Source organism: Cyprinodon tularosa, unplaced genomic scaffold (genome assembly GCF_016077235.1).
Source record: "Cyprinodon tularosa strain WSP-4 unplaced genomic scaffold, ASM1607723v1 ctg218, whole genome shotgun sequence".
Lineage (NCBI taxonomy): Eukaryota > Metazoa > Chordata > Actinopteri > Cyprinodontiformes > Cyprinodontidae > Cyprinodon > Cyprinodon tularosa.
The window spans coordinates 810,612-829,159 of NW_024038814.1; the positions used below are offsets into that span (position 1 = coordinate 810,612).

At 39.2% G+C, this 18,548-nt stretch overlaps 1 protein-coding gene across 1 annotated transcript; it reads right to left on the reverse strand.

The window, feature by feature from the left end:
• Positions 1 to 557: 557 nt before the first annotated feature.
• ppp5c (protein phosphatase 5, catalytic subunit) lies at positions 558 to 16,885 on the reverse strand. Its single transcript, XM_038285961.1, has 13 exons — positions 16,755 to 16,885; positions 13,254 to 13,495; positions 7,633 to 7,780; positions 7,409 to 7,530; positions 7,247 to 7,312; positions 7,057 to 7,155; positions 6,812 to 6,917; positions 6,484 to 6,626; positions 3,946 to 4,033; positions 3,822 to 3,862; positions 3,564 to 3,742; positions 3,332 to 3,413; positions 558 to 1,648 (listed from the first exon to the last, which is right to left on the reverse strand). The coding sequence occupies exons 1-13, from the start codon at positions 16,813 to 16,815 to the stop codon at positions 1,586 to 1,588; spliced, it is 1,440 nt and encodes a 479-aa protein (XP_038141889.1). The 5' UTR covers positions 16,816 to 16,885; the 3' UTR covers positions 558 to 1,585.
• Positions 16,886 to 18,548: the final 1,663 nt, after the last annotated feature.

An 18,548-nucleotide genomic window follows, 5' to 3' on the forward strand; every position in this document is an offset into this window, starting at 1 on the left:
AGAGACAACGTCCTTCATGAGTGGCAAAAAAGGGCTTCCATATGCAAGAGTGAAATTTTAAAGATGTGCAAAAAAGCTGCAAAGCGTTTGTTTAGCCCTAAATGCTCATTAAATCCTAGCATTTCTCCATTTTTCATTCTCCTTTTGAACCAGTTAGGAATCATCAGACAAGACCTATTGATTTAAAATGTTTACTATTAATTAATTGATTAATATTACTATTAACTGAGTGTTCTTATGTAGCTGCAAAGATAATTTAAACTTATCCAAGGATGCCTTTATGGATAAACGTACATAAAGCAATCTGCAGGATGTTCTTTTCAGTTTGGGTTTTTGGACACAAATCACTGAAAAGATTCAAAAATTCACCCTGAGCTGAAGATCATGTGCAATGATTTTGATGAAGTTTTATCAACAGCATAGAAACGACATAAAATGATTAAAAAAAAAACTTTGATCTAAATTTATCAAATCTCTTAAACAATCTAAATACAGATACTTAAAAATAAACATATAAAACCTGGAAAACAAGTTCATTCTGTAAATAAAGATACCAGTTTGTTTCTAAAATCACTGGACTGGCTTTCTTTATTCAATTTTCTCCAAACAATACACAGAATCTTTAAATGATACAGTATATATACATACACTAAAGTGTATTTATTTACCTAAAAAGTTCAGGGCCATTAGACAATATAACTGTGCGTTTCACGACAGGATCGTATTCTGGACGTTTGTGTTATGTAGAAATTCTCACATGGGGTAATATGTCTGAATACATCTTGAAGTGCCATCAGTGTTTGCTCACTAGTTGGAGTGGACTGTGCAGGAGCTGCCGAAATAGCGGCACAATATTGATGAAAGATGGAAAACTTGGAGCGACGGCATCTTCCCCAACAGGAAGCATTGCAGAAGTGCAAAATAAACGCTACCAGCAAAATACATCACTAATGGTAAACAGGACCTTTAGAACTGTACCCACAGTATATTTTGATTAGAAAAAGTCTGATTTTATTCTGGAAATATAGCTGAACTGATATACTGTAGATTGGTTTGAGAAACACTGACAGACATGTGGATCCATACATCCTCCTGGAAACCGTTTAACTGTGAATGGAGTTCAACATTATGCAAATTTCCAGAGTCAAAAGTTCCTCTAGCTAAAATCTGAACAATCATTTTCATTACATATCTTTGGTACAAACCAGTTAATTCAAGCCATTGTTTAAAAACCAAGCAGCTCAAAGAAGATGGATCTGAAATTCTCATGGTTGGTTTCCTTAACTCAGCAATGGTACACATTAGCAGGCAAATTGACAACGGAGACGTGGAGTTTTCCAGTTCCATTAAAAATATTGTGAAGGAATAAAAAGAAAACTGGACTGGGCTTGTCTAAGTGCGCTCGTCTCATCAGAACTACGCGTCGGTTTCTGTGCAACAACTAGCTGGAGCTTGAATGGGAGAGGGGATCCCTTAGGCTAAGCATGAATGAGGACATGTCCGAGCACCGGAGAGACTGAGGTGGCAGGGATGATTCGGGAGCGACGGCCGGTCAGGAGCGTCGCCGGCGGGATGTGTGCTGCCTCTACATCATTCCCAGCTGCATTAATGTGTTGGCATAAGCCATCGGCTTGACATTCGGATGAGGCTGTGGAGGAAGAGTATAAGAAAGGTAAAGATTAGGAGGTTCTGACGGACATGCCGACGACTTGTTGGTTAAAACTTATCTGCTTTCTCAAAGTAAGGCGTAATTATATAACATCTGCGAAGGTTTAATTCTAGAATCATCAAGTATAAATACTTAAAGGGGAACGCCGTTTTTTTTATTTTTAATTTTTTTTTTTTTTACATTGGGCGATTGATTTTACATCTTTTTTTTTACATATCCAAGTAACGTCTTCCTATGGGCAACGACTTGAAGGCACAAACTAAACTGTTCATAATTTATCATCTATGGTATGCCAGCATTCATAACATGTAGGCGAATCACTGTCCCCCAGACATCCGCGGTTATATTTTTTTATATTTATAGCTTTTGTGGAGTGTGTATGACGTCATCTGTGTGCGCCGGCTACCATTCATTCATCATGTCAGCTGAACTGCTGCTAGTTTTACTCACATGCCTGGGAGATGTCTAGTGCTACTACCACCGATGATCTCGCTCTAGAAATGGAACTGAACGATTCAGATTAGCTAGCCGAATGAATTGAAGGGGTAGAGCGTAGCCTGTGGCCCGGGCTGCCTGTTACAACTCCAATCTGGCGCATGGATGATGTCATACACACGCCGCTTCGTTTAAAAAAAATATAGATATAAAAAAAATGGGCTGTTCAGTGGCGCACTGCTGCCTTGCTGCAAGAAGGTTCTGGGTTCGATTCCCGGCCCGGGGTCTTTCTGCATGGAGTTTACATGTTCTCCCTGAGCATGCGTGGGTTCTCTACGGGCCCAGTGTAAAAAAACAAAACCCTTTTAGTCATGACAAGATCAGAGTATCCTGTGTGTCAGTGTCATAAGCCATCTGCATGGCATAGGAAATAATTGACTACCCTGGTTGTAAAACAGAGCTGGAAAATGGGGTATGCGTCAAGATAAGAACCAGGGCATCCCTGCCCACAGACCCTTTATACCGCAGCATTTAGGAAAACAGTTGAGGACCATAACAACATGGACTAACAGACTTAAAGGCAGCTTGTTCCCAAGTGCTGCCTAAGCCATCCGTCCCCTTTAGACTCAACAGTCATCGTTTTCTGCCCTTTATTGCTCCAGTTCTATTTTTTATTGCTTTAATTAATTTGATAGAAGTTATGATGCTTCAAACTAAGTTTCTTCATGTGTATTGGCCTCTGTATGCATAAGACTATTCAGATTCTTCATGTTTGGTTAAAATAATTATAGCTTATATATAGGTTTAGCTTTTTAAGCTGCTAGCTTAATTCTAGTTGGATATTTGAGACATGCTTCTATCATAATTGGTAGATTTTATTCTAATTGGCTAGATTCCTTTCCTTTACTCCACTTTAAAGTAGAAGTACATAAAATTTTCAGTTTTTTTCCCCCCTGTTTGTACATTGCTAACAGCAGCAGAACATACACTTGGTATACTGCCACAAATTATTTCTTTTTAAAGTCTTTCGTTAGAAAAACAAGTTTCTTTTTAAAGTTTTTTTATTCAATTTTAGTGGATCTGCAGACTTTCTTGGTGGATTTACAGTAACATCAGTGGGGGGAGGCTGAAGACAGGGGTGCTCCACTACATGCCATAGAACAGACAGGCTTTAAAAAACGTCATAATGATGAGGGAGAAGAAGAAGAATAAAGACAGTATACTGACCACAGCAGTGAACTGATGAAACTCTGGTTTGAGATCTGATCCCCTGAGATGGATGTATGCTCCTTTGTTTCCCATCTGATCACTGTTGGAAAGTAGAAACAGTTCAAGCGTTCAGCCTCATTCATCAGAAGATTTTACAAGTAAAACCTAGAGTCTTCATTCAGATGAATGTCCAGTGCATCATGTAGCAGGGAGATGAAGAGCAGCTGGGTGAGCCTACATGACAACATACCAGTAATTGGGTGCTGAGAACACGGTGATGACTTTTTCTGAGTGAGTGACCTCGTAGCCTTCTGATTTGACCTCATGACTTCGCACGATGTAGTCCAACTTGTTCTGCTCCAGGAAGCGCTGCGTCACATCTGGACCAAACTGACAGCTCACTCCTCGTTTGCTGATCGACCGGCCGTTCTGCTTGAGACAAAACAAAATGAACAAAAAACGGAAGAGACTCGACAGACCCCGAATTAAGTGGTGGAAGCAAACTCACCCGAGGCTGTGGATCGGACCACAGCAGGTCACACATCGGACCTGGGGAAGAAGAGCAGATGTGACTCTCATACTGACACATGCTTTCATTTGACCATAAAGGTAAACATGGAGTGTGAACCAACCTGAGTCTGGAGGCTGTCTGTTCCGATCAATCTTCCTGAGGTCCTCCAATGTGACGCCATCTTCACTGAAAAGTCCTCCATGCATGACCTGAGGCAAATGAGCTTATTAGGGTCATTGTGAATGTAGAAAAATATCAGCTGCAGTTATCAGGGAAGATCTCTTCTGATAGCCTTTTCTTTAATCAAATGTAAGAAAAACAGGACATTTAAGACCCTTTCTCTGTAATAAAGCTCATTTAAAACACTGAATAAACTCAAAAGTAGGAAAGGTATTGGGATAACCTACAAAACAACACATTTAATGTAAACCAAGCTGTTGCCATTAATCTAACGCAATGCAAACAGAAGGCATGGGTCAGTAGGAGAATTACAAAGTACCATAAGCCTGGGTTACAACACCCAAAGACTTGAGACAGAACTTATATAAAAATGAAATACGTTTTATTTCAGGCATCCTGCTAGCAAAAACAGAAAGACGGCGCTAGTATTAAGAGCCTAGTTTCAGAAACTTTCTGACCAGCTCAGCAGCAACACACAGATCAAATAAGCCAGAAGGGGGCAGTAGAGAGCGTTATTATAGTTTGCAAAAAGTGGCTTCCTTGCAGAAATCTCAGCAGCTTTAAAAGCCTCACGTGTTCAAGTCTTCCTGTGATCAGACATGTGATTTAATGTCTCTGTTTTCTCAAGGCAATAATCACACTTCTTAAACTCAATCAAGCATTTGTTTTGTCAGCACAGTTTAAAACTAGCTCTTTTCCCTGCATTAAATGTGGCTTTTATAAGCAGACATTGGAACATTTGATGCCAAAATAATGAACAAATGCTATAGTTAGTGAAGGAAAAGGGATTATCTAAAAAAAAAAAAACAAACAAAAAAAACACAATGAATATGTATATCTTTATCCAGGCCGGACACAGAAACTTCACTACAAAACAACAGATCATTTGATTTTGAACTTATCTTAAAATTATACTAGTAAGCAAGAAACATACATACTCTAAACAAGCCATTTGCCGAAAGAACAAACCACACAAAAAAGCAGCTATGCTAAAAATTTAATATTTTAGTGGTTTAGTTAAGATAAAGCCATTTAGCTCCACTTGGTTCAATTTTTTTCCCCCCAGCTTTTATTGTCATTACACTGTCGCTAGTGCAGCGCAATGAAATGAACTCTCTGCATTTAACCCATGCCCTTGGGGAGCAGTGGGTTGCCATTGAGCAGCGCCTGGGGAGCAGTGTGCGATTAAGGGTCTTTTCTCAGGGACCACGAGTGGCAGTCTGTGGGAGTGGGGCTTGAACTCAGAACGTCAGGATTCAAAGCTCTATACACTAGACCACCACTCCCTAAATTCTGTAAGAAAACCATAGAGCATCTTTTGCAATCAGATTAATAATTAGATCATTAACTAAAATAATAATAAAAAAAAACAAATACCCAAATAACTCAATAAAATCAGTTTCAGCCCCACAACATTTTATTTATACATTACCAAAAACCACAAACCATTAAAACACCTGAAGTGAAACTGAATCATAACCAAAGGCTGATAACTAGTGATGGTGAGATGAAGCCTCATGAAGCATTTAAACCTTTGGCCAAATAATTAAATGATCCCCACAGTTCATGAGGCTTCATGTGAACATGTCCCCACCTACTGGTGTAGTGCAGAACTACAGTTTGTGATAAAATCTGTGATTTTTTTCACAAGTGTTTTTCTTTTTTCCCCGTTTTAAGTTCCTTTGAAATTGTTAATGGTTGATGTGTATAGTAAAATATTTTTTAATTTTTTTTGTTTTTCTTAAATGTAAAATTTCTTAGAACAATCATTTAAGGTGCACAGTTTCTCTGCCATTTTAGTGAAATAAACTCAAGCAGTGAAAGTGTTTGTGCAAATTGGGCAATAATGAGCAAAATGAAAGCTGTTAGTCATTTTAATGCAAACATAATAGTTTTTCCACATTTTTTGGTTTTAATAGGATTGGAAGTTGTGGTCAACTAAACTTTTGGCTTAACCAACCTAATTTGGCAGCATTTTTACCCAATCTATGTTTTTACTGGGGCAAACCAATACAAATTAGTCTCATTAGCCAAAATACTTTGGCAACTCCTGTGGCTTGCTCATATTTTGATCATTACATTGTTTATTCTAACCAAAACAGTTTTAAGCAACTAGATTAGGTTGTTTTTCCAACCAATCTATTCTTAGAATCTATCCAACTGACAGCAAATTTCCTACAAACTCCCACATCTTGACTGAATACTGAAGCTGTTTAAATGTCCGTCAAAATTCTTGCGCTTTCTGAACCACTTCCCGAAGCGGTCACATGGTATCACCGTAGCAAGGCCTCGGACGTCATCAATTTTGGCCCCTCCTCTAAATGAATCACGCCTCGACTTGCGCTTCAGGGAAACGTCCCCTCCATTACTCGACACAGGCCTCAAAGCATCTCATAACATCAACGCCCTCCTTAAGTAAAATTTTATAAAACATACTAAACTCTTTATTCATTTAATGTTTTCTACCATTAAAACCTACCAGTACTTTGCTGTTGATACACTGAGCAAGAGGAAGCCACTGAAAGACCTCGCTGAACAGCTGGAACATCTGGGCTGTGTATTTGGCTTTGACCTCCCCTTCAAACCCATACATCTGGTTCATGTTGTCCGTCTCATGGTTACCTACAGGTAAATATAAATACTTTTATTATTGTTGACTTCAATATACAAGTCATTATCTAAAAAAAATTCACAACAAACATTGAATCCAATGGTTTTCCGTTTGACACTTAAAGTCAAAATAACTGATGTCAGATTAGCAGGTTATTACAGCTGCTACACCTGCATCCAGAGTGGGATCCGCTCACCTCGAAGCAAGTGGAAGTGGTCTGGGTAAAGCAGCTTGAAGCCAAATAGGGTGAGAATGACCTCAACAGAGAAAGAGCCCCGGTCCACAAAGTCACCATTGAAGAGCTGGAAGGTGTGGTTAAGTAAAGTGAAGCATAGATTATGAGTCTGACATATTTGGCTTTTGTCATTTTAGACCAAATCAGAACTCAGGAGGACATAAACATTATGCTTTTGTGGCTTTCTTTATTATTAGGAAGGATACGTAAGGATTGGTCTCTGAGGGTAAACCGTTCAACTCAAAGATGTTAAGGAGATCGTAGTACTGCCCGTGGGTGTCCCCACATATGGTTAATTTTTCTGTCTGGAAGAGAGAAAAATTACGTATATACTTTCTGCAGACACCTTATATAAATGTTTTTTTCTGAACTTAAAGGACCCTAAAATCATTTTACCTCTTTTATTGTGATTTCAACAAGACTTGGTAGCTTTGATAGAACATCCTTTACTTGAACTAATATCTGTGAGAATACAAAACAAAAAGTACAGATGTGAATCAAGTCCAGTAACAGTGACTCTGTATTCTTTAGCATCTATGACCAGGACCTCGTGTTTACCTGATAAGCACATTTTCTATGCAGTTTCTTCTGATCTTTAAACCAATCCATCATGTCTTTCATGAACTGTAACGTCACCTTCCCATCTTCAAGTTTGGGCCCTACGTAGTCGTCCTCGATGGCTGCAACAACAATAACGTTTAGGACAAACTTGTTCTTAACTTACAATGCAGCAAAATCAGCACATGTTGAGTTTAAGGTAAAGGGCAAAACAGAAAACGTACTCATGCTTTCGATATCCAGAGAGTCAACAACAGATTTCTTTTTGTCATCACTTGCGATGGCTCTCTCAAACGCCTTCTGTTTCACAATCTTGTTACATTCTTGCCACTTCATTCTTGCATCCTTGTCATTCGGTCGCACCTTTACTACCTGGAGTGACAGGGGGATAAATTAGACAATTAATTTTTCATACAATGTTTAACTTGCATTTGAACCTAGATCTCACAAAGACCAACAGTATAACTTTTTATAAACTGATTAGAAAAAAGTTGTGTCCAGAGCACCAATGAAGACGCTGCAGTTCATATGCTATGCCCTTTGGTGGCGCTGTGACAAAGCAAACTGCTACCATAAAGGCCAGGGATTTGTCCAGTCTGGGACTCTTAATTTAATAGTTATAGTTTATGCTTTCCAAACTCACCAGCAGGAAAGCTTCAAAGGAAAAGTCCAGTCATATTCAGAACTTCTGAAAATACTTTAAATTTAAATTATTAAATACTGTTCAATAAATGATAAGTGTTTTTAATAAAGTGTAATTTTCATTTGAATGTGCTTTACTGGAGGCAACCTTGTTTGTCAAAGAAAACTACTGCCACCCGCCGGTTTGTGATGTCACGGTGCGGTATCGGCTGTTGAGCAAGTCCCAGTGCTGTTTGTCACTAGCGCTATTATCCAAGTAATCTTTAAAACATTCTTCTTCCAAATGTTGGCTACATATTACGTGTTTTTTCTCTGGCCAGAAGTTCATTGGCAAATCCTCCCTCTTCAAGTTGAGAACCCAGTGACAAACCCATGGTGGATCATGAATCGGAAAGGTGAAATAAGTCATTTTTGTTTCTCTTTTACCTGATGTATTACAACATCCAACTGCCATGCACGTGGGCATTGTCAGTTTAACTATAGCTCTGGTGAATTTCAATGGTGAAGTCCTCTGGAAATCTTCAATACTATATTTTCACGACTATAAGGCGCACATAAACGTCTTTTTTTCCCCTCAAAATGTGCGTTGCGCCCTTTGGTGCGGTGCGCCCTATGTGTGTTGCAACTGCGACTTTTGAGACCACCTCATTGAGGAGATGATGAAAGAGTGGCTGAGGGAGGTGAATGTAAGGAGACCAGGTGGTTTTTTCCCACTCATCACCATCATCTGTTAATCTGACTCCATGCGTGCCCATCTCACAGCAGATGTGAAAAACATGGTGAAACAAATTAATGCTGTGCTCGCTGTGAACCGGACGCAGCAGGTGCAGCAGAAGCAGCGAGTTTACATGCAAAGTCAACGGTTGACGAGCGTATAGACGCAGCAAAAGGTCCCGCAGCAGCACGTTGGCGGCGCGCTCCCGACGCGCTGCGCCTGTCTTAAAACGCGCTGCTGCTGCTCGAGATGGAAAAATTGAAGTTTTGCTGCTGGAAGCGCCGCATCAATGAATCAGAGAAGCTGATCTGGGAGCTGACAGCGAGACAGACACAGCACTCTGATGACATATGATATTAAGGCAAATGAAAAAGGCTGGATGGATGAGGAGATGATGAAAGCGTGGCTGAGGGAGGTGTATGTGAGGAGACCAGGTGGTTTTTTCCACGCATCACCATCGCTTTTAATATGTGACTCCATGCGTGCCCATCTCACCGCTGATGTGAAAAACATGGTGAAAAAAGATAAACTCTGTGCTCGCCGTTATCTCGGGGGTCTGACAAAGGAACTTCCACCGCTTGACATCGGTGTGAAGCGGCCATTCAAAGTAAGGCTGCGAGCGGCGTGGGAGCGATGGATGACCGACGGAGACCACAGTTTCACGAAAAGTGGAAGGCAGCGCCGGGCAAATTACGCCACCGTTTGCGGATGGATTGTTGATGCTTGGACTAACGTGTCTGCTGGCTCTGTTGTTCGAGCTTTCGCAAAAGCCGGCATTATTTCTGAGGAGCCGCGCTGCACAGAAAGTGACTGACAGCGAAGAAGGGGAAATTGGCATGTCTGATTTAGCGCAGCTGTTTAATTCAGAAACAGAGGATGATGACTTTGATGGGTTTGATTAATACTTTGTAATAAATACATGAATAAAGCACAATCATACTCAGTTTTGCTCCCGCTCTATTTTTCTACTTGAAAACTTAATTCAACAGCAGCCTCTGGGCCGGGTCCCCTCCTCTTCACAGCGGCGGCTGGCAGGTGTTTTTCATCTAAATAATCTAAATCTTGCAGCTATATTTGCTGTGATCAGTGGGAATAAAGTAGTTTTAATATGTTTTTAAGTGAGAAAGTCCACCTGAAAACTTCATAATTGCAGTCAGTTCATCCAGATTATCCATTTCTGTCGGAGGCGCTCAGACCCCCACATACCAGCGGTGCGCCGACAGTAGAAATCCCTTCATCAGCAGCCTCTAGGCTGGGCAGCCTCCGGGTTCACCGCAGTGGCTGGCAGGTGTTTTTCATCTAAATAATTTAAACTGCAGGCACCAGGATACCGGTAATAAAAGCGAACAAATTCCGTCGGCAGGTTTCAGGATTTTAAGTTAATTTAGGAGTGACCACAGCGCTGTGTCATCTGCGATGTGTCTGTCTTACGGCCAGCTCCCAGGTTTGATTAATACTTTGTAATAAATACATGAATAAAGCACAATCATACTCAGTTTTGGGCCCGCTGTATTTTTAAATACGCAGTAGAGGTATTTAAAGGTAGTAGAGGACATGTACCTGTATATAAAAAACGCGCCCTATAGTCCGGTGCGCCTTATGTGTGTGTTAAATACAGACATGGCACACATAACTGAGACTGCGCCTTTTAGTACGGTGCACCTTATGGTTGTGAAAATACGGTAATTGTTGTTGATTGCAGATGTGTCAGCAGTTCCCATTGATTTTGCTTGTAAAGCGGGAAGAATGGCGCTAGGCTTACCGCACCGTGACGTAACTGCCGGAAGATGTCAGGAGTGAGGTGCTACTATATTTTGGAAAAAAATGGCCGGTCTTAAACTCAGTAATCACGACGAAAATTACTTTTATTTTTTTACTGATTAATGCTAAATTCATTAGATCCCAGCGTATTAGTTTTAGCTGTAGATAATGATCCATTGATTATTGCTTGCGGACTGGACTTTTCCTTTAATAACACACCTTTGCGGTTACACCTTATATTATCCCCATATGGATGAAGTTCTTGTTAAGCATAAGGATAATTTCTGTGAAATGTGACAATTGACAAAGAATTAAAATTTTAGAATTCAACTTTATTGTCACTACACTGTCACAAGTACAAGGTGATGAAATTAACTCTCTACATTTAACCAATGGGCTGCCATTGTGCGAAGCCCAGGGAGCAGTGTGGGGTTAAGGGTTAGGAACCCAGAGTGGCAGTCCATGGGAGTGGGGCTTGAGCTCAGAACCTCTGAAACCCGAGCGTAATGCCCTAACCACTATGCCACCCCACTCTAGTCAGTTATTAGAGCTTTCTTGTGGCATGAAATACGCTAAAATATATCTAAAAGCACCACAAAGCCTCAAAAAATTATTAAAAGCAGAACAGAAAGCGACTGACTGCTATTCAGAAAAGCTTAAAGGTCTACAGCATCTTTTCTCACATTTAGGACTATAGCAGACCACAATAAAAACACTAAACATTGGACAACTTTAAAACGAATGGCTACTTGAATTTTAGCAACAGTGCTAATAAGCCATTCAATGAGAGACAATTTTGCCGTTCCATCTCTTTAAGGGCTGGTAATATGCATAAAGCAGGATTGCTGCCACGCAGAAGGGAACAGAGGGTCACACAGAAACCCATGCATACGAGCTTAGAGAAAGTATTTCTCTACACAACAATAAAGTAAGGTGACCACGGACCCTGCAGGCACATTCAAGGCCATGAAAATAAAGAAACCCTGAAACCAAACGTGTACAGATGCTGGTCATAAAATTTGAATTTCAGGAAAAATAATTCCATTGAAAAGGTAAAACTTGTATATTACATTAGTTTATTCCCCAGAGTCTTCCTGATGATTGTGCCTACAGAACTAGACAGCGAGCATTTAAAGGTCTTTAAAGGCACACTATGCAACATTTTTCAGTTAATGTGTTCCATAACGTTTTGGATGATTAAATGAGTCATTTCAGGTTGAACAAAGGTATTCTCGGCCGCCCTGGTGGTCTGTGGGGGAAATACCGCACTTGCAATTGCAGGAGCACCGACCCGCACCCACAGGCTCAGAAGTCTCGTGAGAGTCAGTCTTGCTTTACGGCGAGAACTGCTACACCCCCCCAGTTAAAAGCATTCTCGTTGCTAGCACAGTGGCGATCTTTGTGCAGTTATGCTACGTTCACGCAGCAAAAGCAGCAAAATCGCGTCTGCTGCTTCATTTTTGCTGCTTGTACCAGTTAGTTCTTACGCTGAAGCAGCTTTGCTGCTCTGGCTGCGCGGTGCAAAAGTGGGTCTGACGCGCGTTGGGCGGAGCTTCACTATCCTTTCTTTGCCTTGCAGCTATATTTGCTGTGATCATTTGGAATAAAGTAGTTTTAATATGTGTTTAAATGAGAAAATACACCTGAAAACTTCATCAGTGCAGTCAGTTCATTCAGATTATTATCCTGCCTTCAATATTTTTTCTGTCGGAGCCGCTCAGACCCCCACATACCAGCGGTGCGCCGACAGAAGGAATCCCTTCATCAGCAGCCTCTGGCCGGGTCACCTCCTCGCGGTTCACCGCGGCAGCTGGTAGGTGTTTTTCATCTAAATAAGCCAAACTGCATATTCTGCCGGCAGATTTCTGCATTTTAAGTTAATTTAGGCGTCAATAAACTGTTTAAGAGGAGTGATCATCAGCGCTGTGTCTCTCTCCCTGCGTCAGATGATTAAACGCGCCCGACGCGCTGCTTCAGCTGCTCAGACGCACTGCGCCTGCTGCTCAAAACTCGCCGCGGGACCTTTTGCTGCGCCTTGACGCGCGTCAACCATTGACTTTGCATGTAAACTCGCTGCTTCTGTCGCGCCAGCTGCGGTGTGAACGCAGCATTAGTCATTCGTTGCGTTCGCCTGTCTGCTAAGCTCAAAACAACCGCGCCTGGCTTGACGGAGAAACCAGGAGAACAGCTGTGCATATTTACGACAGTGCACTTTTACTTTCGCCCTCTGGGGGGAGCCTCGCTGGAAAATCAACACCGGTTGCATAGTGTACCTTTAAGTTTTTAGAGAGAGATTGCTGATATGACTGTGGCACCAGGTGTCTATAATATTAGCTGGTTCCATATTATTTCCACAGTATTTCTGATGCAATACTTGAAAATGCACATTAGAAAAAGCTGATTGAAAAGAAGAGTGAACAGGGATTTATGGATCAAATCACAGTGCGTTTTGTTTTTACTTTTGAAAGTAGAATAAGCCGTCAGCGTCTCTGGGTTCACCAAATTCCCAGAGATGGAACCAGTAAGGAGAATGCCACCACCTCCTCCAGAAGCTACATCTGGATGCTTTCAGCTGTACTTCTGACTATCCATGACCCAGTTTGGGGCCCTGTTGTCCAATGTTTGGGGACGAATCACCTGCTCGCGAAAAATCCTGATCATGCATCTCTAAATTTTAGACCACAGATCAAAGCAAGTATCTACTGGTAGTCATATTTGATTTCTCACCGTTTCGTAGTCCTTAAGTGCAGCTTTAAATTTCCCCAGCGCCATGTTGGAAGTTGCTCGGCGGTAATATCCTTTTATGTAGTTCTTGTCTGCCTCCAGGGCCTTCGTAGCATCTGCCAGGGCATATCCATAGCACTCTGTGCGCAGGTATGCCAAGCTTCGGTTGCTGTAGTAGATGGCATTGGATGGATTAAGCTCAAGAGCCTCCGTGTAGTACTTGATAGCATTTTCGTAGTCCTTTTCTGGAAAAAGCATATAACTCATTGAAAGGCTTAACAGTGTTTTTAATGTGGAAAATCTAGAAGATTATGCCTTTCTTGATATCTAAAAAAAAAAAGACCAAAAAAAAAAAAACAAAGTACCGTACACAGAAATATATTATTGAGGTTCTTATCAAGTTTGAACCATTTAGACCCCTCAGATCAGCAGAGACCAAATGACAGGTTTTCTCAGGCCAAAAAAAAAAAACAAAACAAAAAAAAACTGAGGAAGTCAGAACTGATCTATAATCTTCAGCTCTAGAACAAAGTCTCACAAAAACCGAAATGTGCAGAAATTGTTGGCTCCTTTAACTGAGGAACAGAAATACCTGTTTATTCATTGCAACCTTTGAGCAAATAGTTTAACAGGTGAATTGTTTACATGACTGAAGTAAAGGACTAAAATAAACTTCTGCAATGTTTTACAAAGATTTGAAGGTCTTTCATACATTTTCATGCAAAGTGGTTTGGATTCCTTTATGTATGTGATGCCAAAACTAAACACCCTTACATGGAATATATTTAGATGAAGAGGAAAAATCCAAGAAATTGTGAGCTTGAATCTATTAAAGGTTGATGTTCTTTAGTCTGAATTCAAGAGCAGAGGAGTAAATTTTTTCTGTCCTGTTGTGCCAATGTATTTCTGGGAATCAATGTCCCAGAGCTAGAAGATTGCCCAAAAGATTTGCTTTAACAAGGGGACTGTTATGATTGTTGCCCTAAGGTACTTTGTGTTTATAAGAAAACTGGGCTCTACTGGTGGCCAGTAACTCTTAAGGTGGACCCAGATGAGAGCCCAGGGGTGAAAAGTCTGAAGGCAGCCCCTAGTGGGGACCCCAAAGGGCCAGGAGGCTCAGGCCGGGCAGCCTCCAGGAATCAGACAGTGCCCAACAGAGTGCCCAATCATGTACTTAGAGAGTCATCAGCAGACACAGGCACTTCCCATAACCGAGGAGCATAAGAGGAGGGAAGAGACAGGCCCTGCTCATGCTGGAGAGCAATAATCTAAGTAGATGTGGGTGCTATTCAAGGAATGCTGCACAACATGTCATCCCATTATCCGTGTGTGCATCAGTCCTATAGCAAATTACCATTTTAAATGCATAATCATTGGCTGATATATTTTAGGTGTTATACACTACATTAGCATTATGCATGCCAATATGGAATTCAGCCAGTTGGGATGCAGTCTCTTAGTAGAGGACGCCAAAAAAATAGGATTGGCACAAACAATAAGGACCCCAATGTGTGGAAGCAATGATTAAAAAGGAGGAAAATAAGCATATATCCCATATGAGAGCATTTCTGCAATATTTACAACTAGTGTCGCCATCTCCTGATTTCCTCACAATAAACAGCCCAATTTTTTTGTTTTATATCAGAGGTATTTAAGGTCCATGGTCCAAAACGACTAAAACTAAACCTTTTTTTTAAACTTAGAGTTTAAAGAGATAGGTGCATTTTGATCTTCCCTTTTTGTTTTTTGATTACTAACCTCAAGTTATTTAAAAAAAGAATGACAATAGCAGACAATATGCATTCAGACAACCTTTTCAAATTAAGGATATGCCTGCTTCAGATTTTTTTTTATTATTATTATTTTTTTTTTGCTTTGACAACATATCCATGTTACAGTGTCGGGCTCTCGCCGTTTAAGCTGACACTTCAATTCCACCTGAGAAGATATCTAAATAAATGCTCACTGTTGACACTATACATGATTATTCCCAAAACAGTAAATAGGTCATCTATACAGGGTTAACTGTATGTCTCCAACATACATGAAGGCTTTTAGCAAAATACACTTAAACTGAACTGGGGGAATTGAATAATTGGAACTTAGCTGTTTTGCTAGAATTAATAGTTGTATATTTGTCATCTTTCTACTTAAAAAAAAAAAAACAGCAAAAAAGTTTAGTTACAGTCCATCAAATTTTGCACAAAATTCTTTTAAATGCTGTAGTTAAAAATATCTAATCTTCTGTGCTATATAGCTGAAAATATAGCCCAATATAAACCTTACATATCAGTCAATTTAGATTATTTTCATTTCAACCACTTCAAAGAAGGGTCAGGAGAAAACAGGTTGGAATTAAATTATAACCAAAACCGTATTTTAAAGTTAACCTTTTAAAAAAAATAAAGTTCAGCCCTACTTCCAAAGGTTGGCTGTGTAAATTTTAGGGCCTTAACACCTCCCAGAATGCCAAGTTCTGGATCAGAAATCACATTGTGGAATATTCTGCTAAATGCATTTTCTATTGATAATAATAAGGTGTTTAACACTAGATATATCGATAATGTTTTTATTCCAAGTCCTATTAGGATGTCGTTTTTGAACATATTCCTTGAAAGTCATGGTATAAAGTAGTTTTATGTGTTTGTTGAGATGATCTTTTAAGTGTAGGTTGTTCTGGGAATTTCTATTATGCTTTATAAAAATTAGTTGATCAAAGGTTAACAAAAAACAACAACAACAAACAAAAAAACACTCTTGATAACAGTGAAACTGGTGTCAGCATAAAACTAAGAATTGTAATCAGTAAAATGATTAATTGAAAGGTTAAAGATTTCAAGAGGAATAGTAAATTACAGCTTAAAAACAAATCCCATGACAAAACAAGTCAGTCTGAAGTTACAGGGATAGTGCAGCAATACTCAGTTTTAATCTCTGGGAATGAGGACTTTGACTTGCATTGTCCATAACTATTGGCAGTTTGGATTTCAAATCTGTCTAACTAAAGTTCAAAGTCAAAACAACATGGTTAGCATACCTAACGCGCTAATTCAAAGGATTAACATATCCTTCACCAACTGGAGGCAGGGTATCGAGTGTGTTGGTTTAAGTTAAGAAGGCTCAACAACTCCCAGCTTTAAACACGCGATGACTAACTAAGAACATTCTAGGAGCTTTGCCTCAACCAAACACAACAACACCACCTCTATTCACTCTAGTGCTATATAAAAACCTCAGTCAGAGGTTTACACCACACCTCCGCAGGTTCCAAATCAGATCCGGCGGCGGCGTGTTTCACAGAGCACGCTGACAGCTGCGTAGCTAATTGCTAACCGCTGCTGGAATGAATGGAGTTTAGTGTTAGCATCAGCTTTGCGTAATAGTTGAACCTGCCTGTGACTGCGAAGCGACGAGAACTTGTATCCCAAAATAATTACTGACGGCGTGATAGTCAGTGTCCTTCTGTTGTAATAAACGCCATACTTGACAGATTCTCTGAATTACCTTTGAAGAACTTATTTGCCTTCTCCTTGAGTAGCTCTGCTTCATTCGTTACCTCCGCCATCTTCTTCTCACTGCCGTAATACGGTAGTCAATGGTCGCAAAGAGCTTCCTCCTCTTTTTCTTTGTCTTCTTCTTGATCTGTATTGGCGGTTTACCGATAATTCATTACGTTACTGCCACCTACCAATAAGGAGTATGAACATTATACTAATTAACCCAGTGTGAAGTTCTTTAAAAACTTTTTTTTTTTTACTTTGTGTGTGTCCAAAACTATCTCAGCTGTTCAAAGAAAGACAGCATAAATAAATATAAATCAAATAGTGAGGGTCCATAAGCTTTTTATCAAAAAAATATTTTAAAAAAGGGTCTGAAACCCAAGGTCTATTTGTTTAAAATGCTGGAGATCTTATTTGTATCAAATATCTACTTTTTTTTGGACTTAATTGAAGCGTACATGCTTCGTTATTTTGACTTTACTTAGTTTTATACAGCACAATTTACAACAAATGTTTTTTTTCAGCACTTTACAAGATAATCAAGTCTATACTTTAAGATTTAAATAAGAATAACCCATTCAAAATGGTTAAAATTCCACTGCATATATGTTCCAAAGGGATCCTGGTGATAATACATTTCAGTCACATTATAGAAGTCACGTCAAGCAAGCATGAAGGGAAAGTGGGGAAAAAAGAAGATTATCTAGTTCAGAGACAGACTGTGAATTTAAGATAACTCAGACAAAAATACAGGATCATTGCTCTATGAACTACAGAGATAAAGCTATCTTAAAAAACAAAGTAATGGTAGAAAACAGAAAATATTGATGTTTGACTTAAGTTAAATTGTTATTAAACTTCATACAGAAACTGTATATATGATGGTCAAAATATGACATCAGCCTTTCTCTCTCCCCCATACGCTTTATTGAGTAGGACACTATTATGCAAAATAGTTATGTGTCAACACTGTTTCTAAAATAAATGGCTGGAATATTTGGCCAAATAAAATTACAAATCCATGTTTTATATATATATATATATATATATATATATATATATATATATATATATATATATATATATATATATATATATATATATACGGTATATATATATATACGGTATATATATATATATATATATATATATATATATATATATATATATATATATATATATATATATATATATATATATATATATATATATATATATATATATATATATATATATATATATATATATATATATGTGTGTGTGTGTGTGTGTGTGTTGGTGTGTGTGTTGTGAAATGGGTTTTTGTTAAGCTTAGGGTAGGGATTTATGGTTAAGGTCAGGCTAAGTGTTTTGTGTGAGAACTGAGAACAGGAAATAATTTTGCTGACATATTAATTTTTTGTTTTGAGGCCTCCCTTTTTTACCACCAGGGGTCAGTATATACCATATAACCGCATATGAATACTACAATACCTTTTACTTTAAAGCTCCTTACATAACACTCAAGTACTGCAAAAGACAAAAACAACAAAAGGACAGTCAACAAAAAAAAGAAACCTAAAGATAACAATAATTACAGAAAACATGCATATCTTATAAGGTATATGAGGCAGGTTTCAAACTAAAGAAGGGAAAGAAGACAGAGAGATAAAAAGAGAGGGAAGAAATGTGAAGGTGGAGGAGCTGGGACAACAGAGGTGGGCAATGCTGTGGATGGCCTTCAGGAAGGAGGAGTAATTTAGTTGGATTCTGGGTTTGATTAGGACAAGTGAAATTGTTGTAGATATTTTTTTGAAGT

Coding starts and splice junctions, on each gene's coding strand:
- ppp5c (XM_038285961.1), bottom strand. CDS start 16,815: ATGGCGGAGGTAACGAATGAAGCAGAGCTACTCAAGGAGAAGGCAAAT. Junction 13,496..16,754: donor GGCAAATAAGTTCTTCAAAG/GTAATTCAGAGA, acceptor TGCTTTTTCCAG/AAAAGGACTACGAAAATGCT. Junction 4,034..6,483: donor GTATCAACAGCAAAGTACTG/GTAGGTTTTAAT, acceptor CATTTGCCTCAG/GTCATGCATGGAGGACTTTT.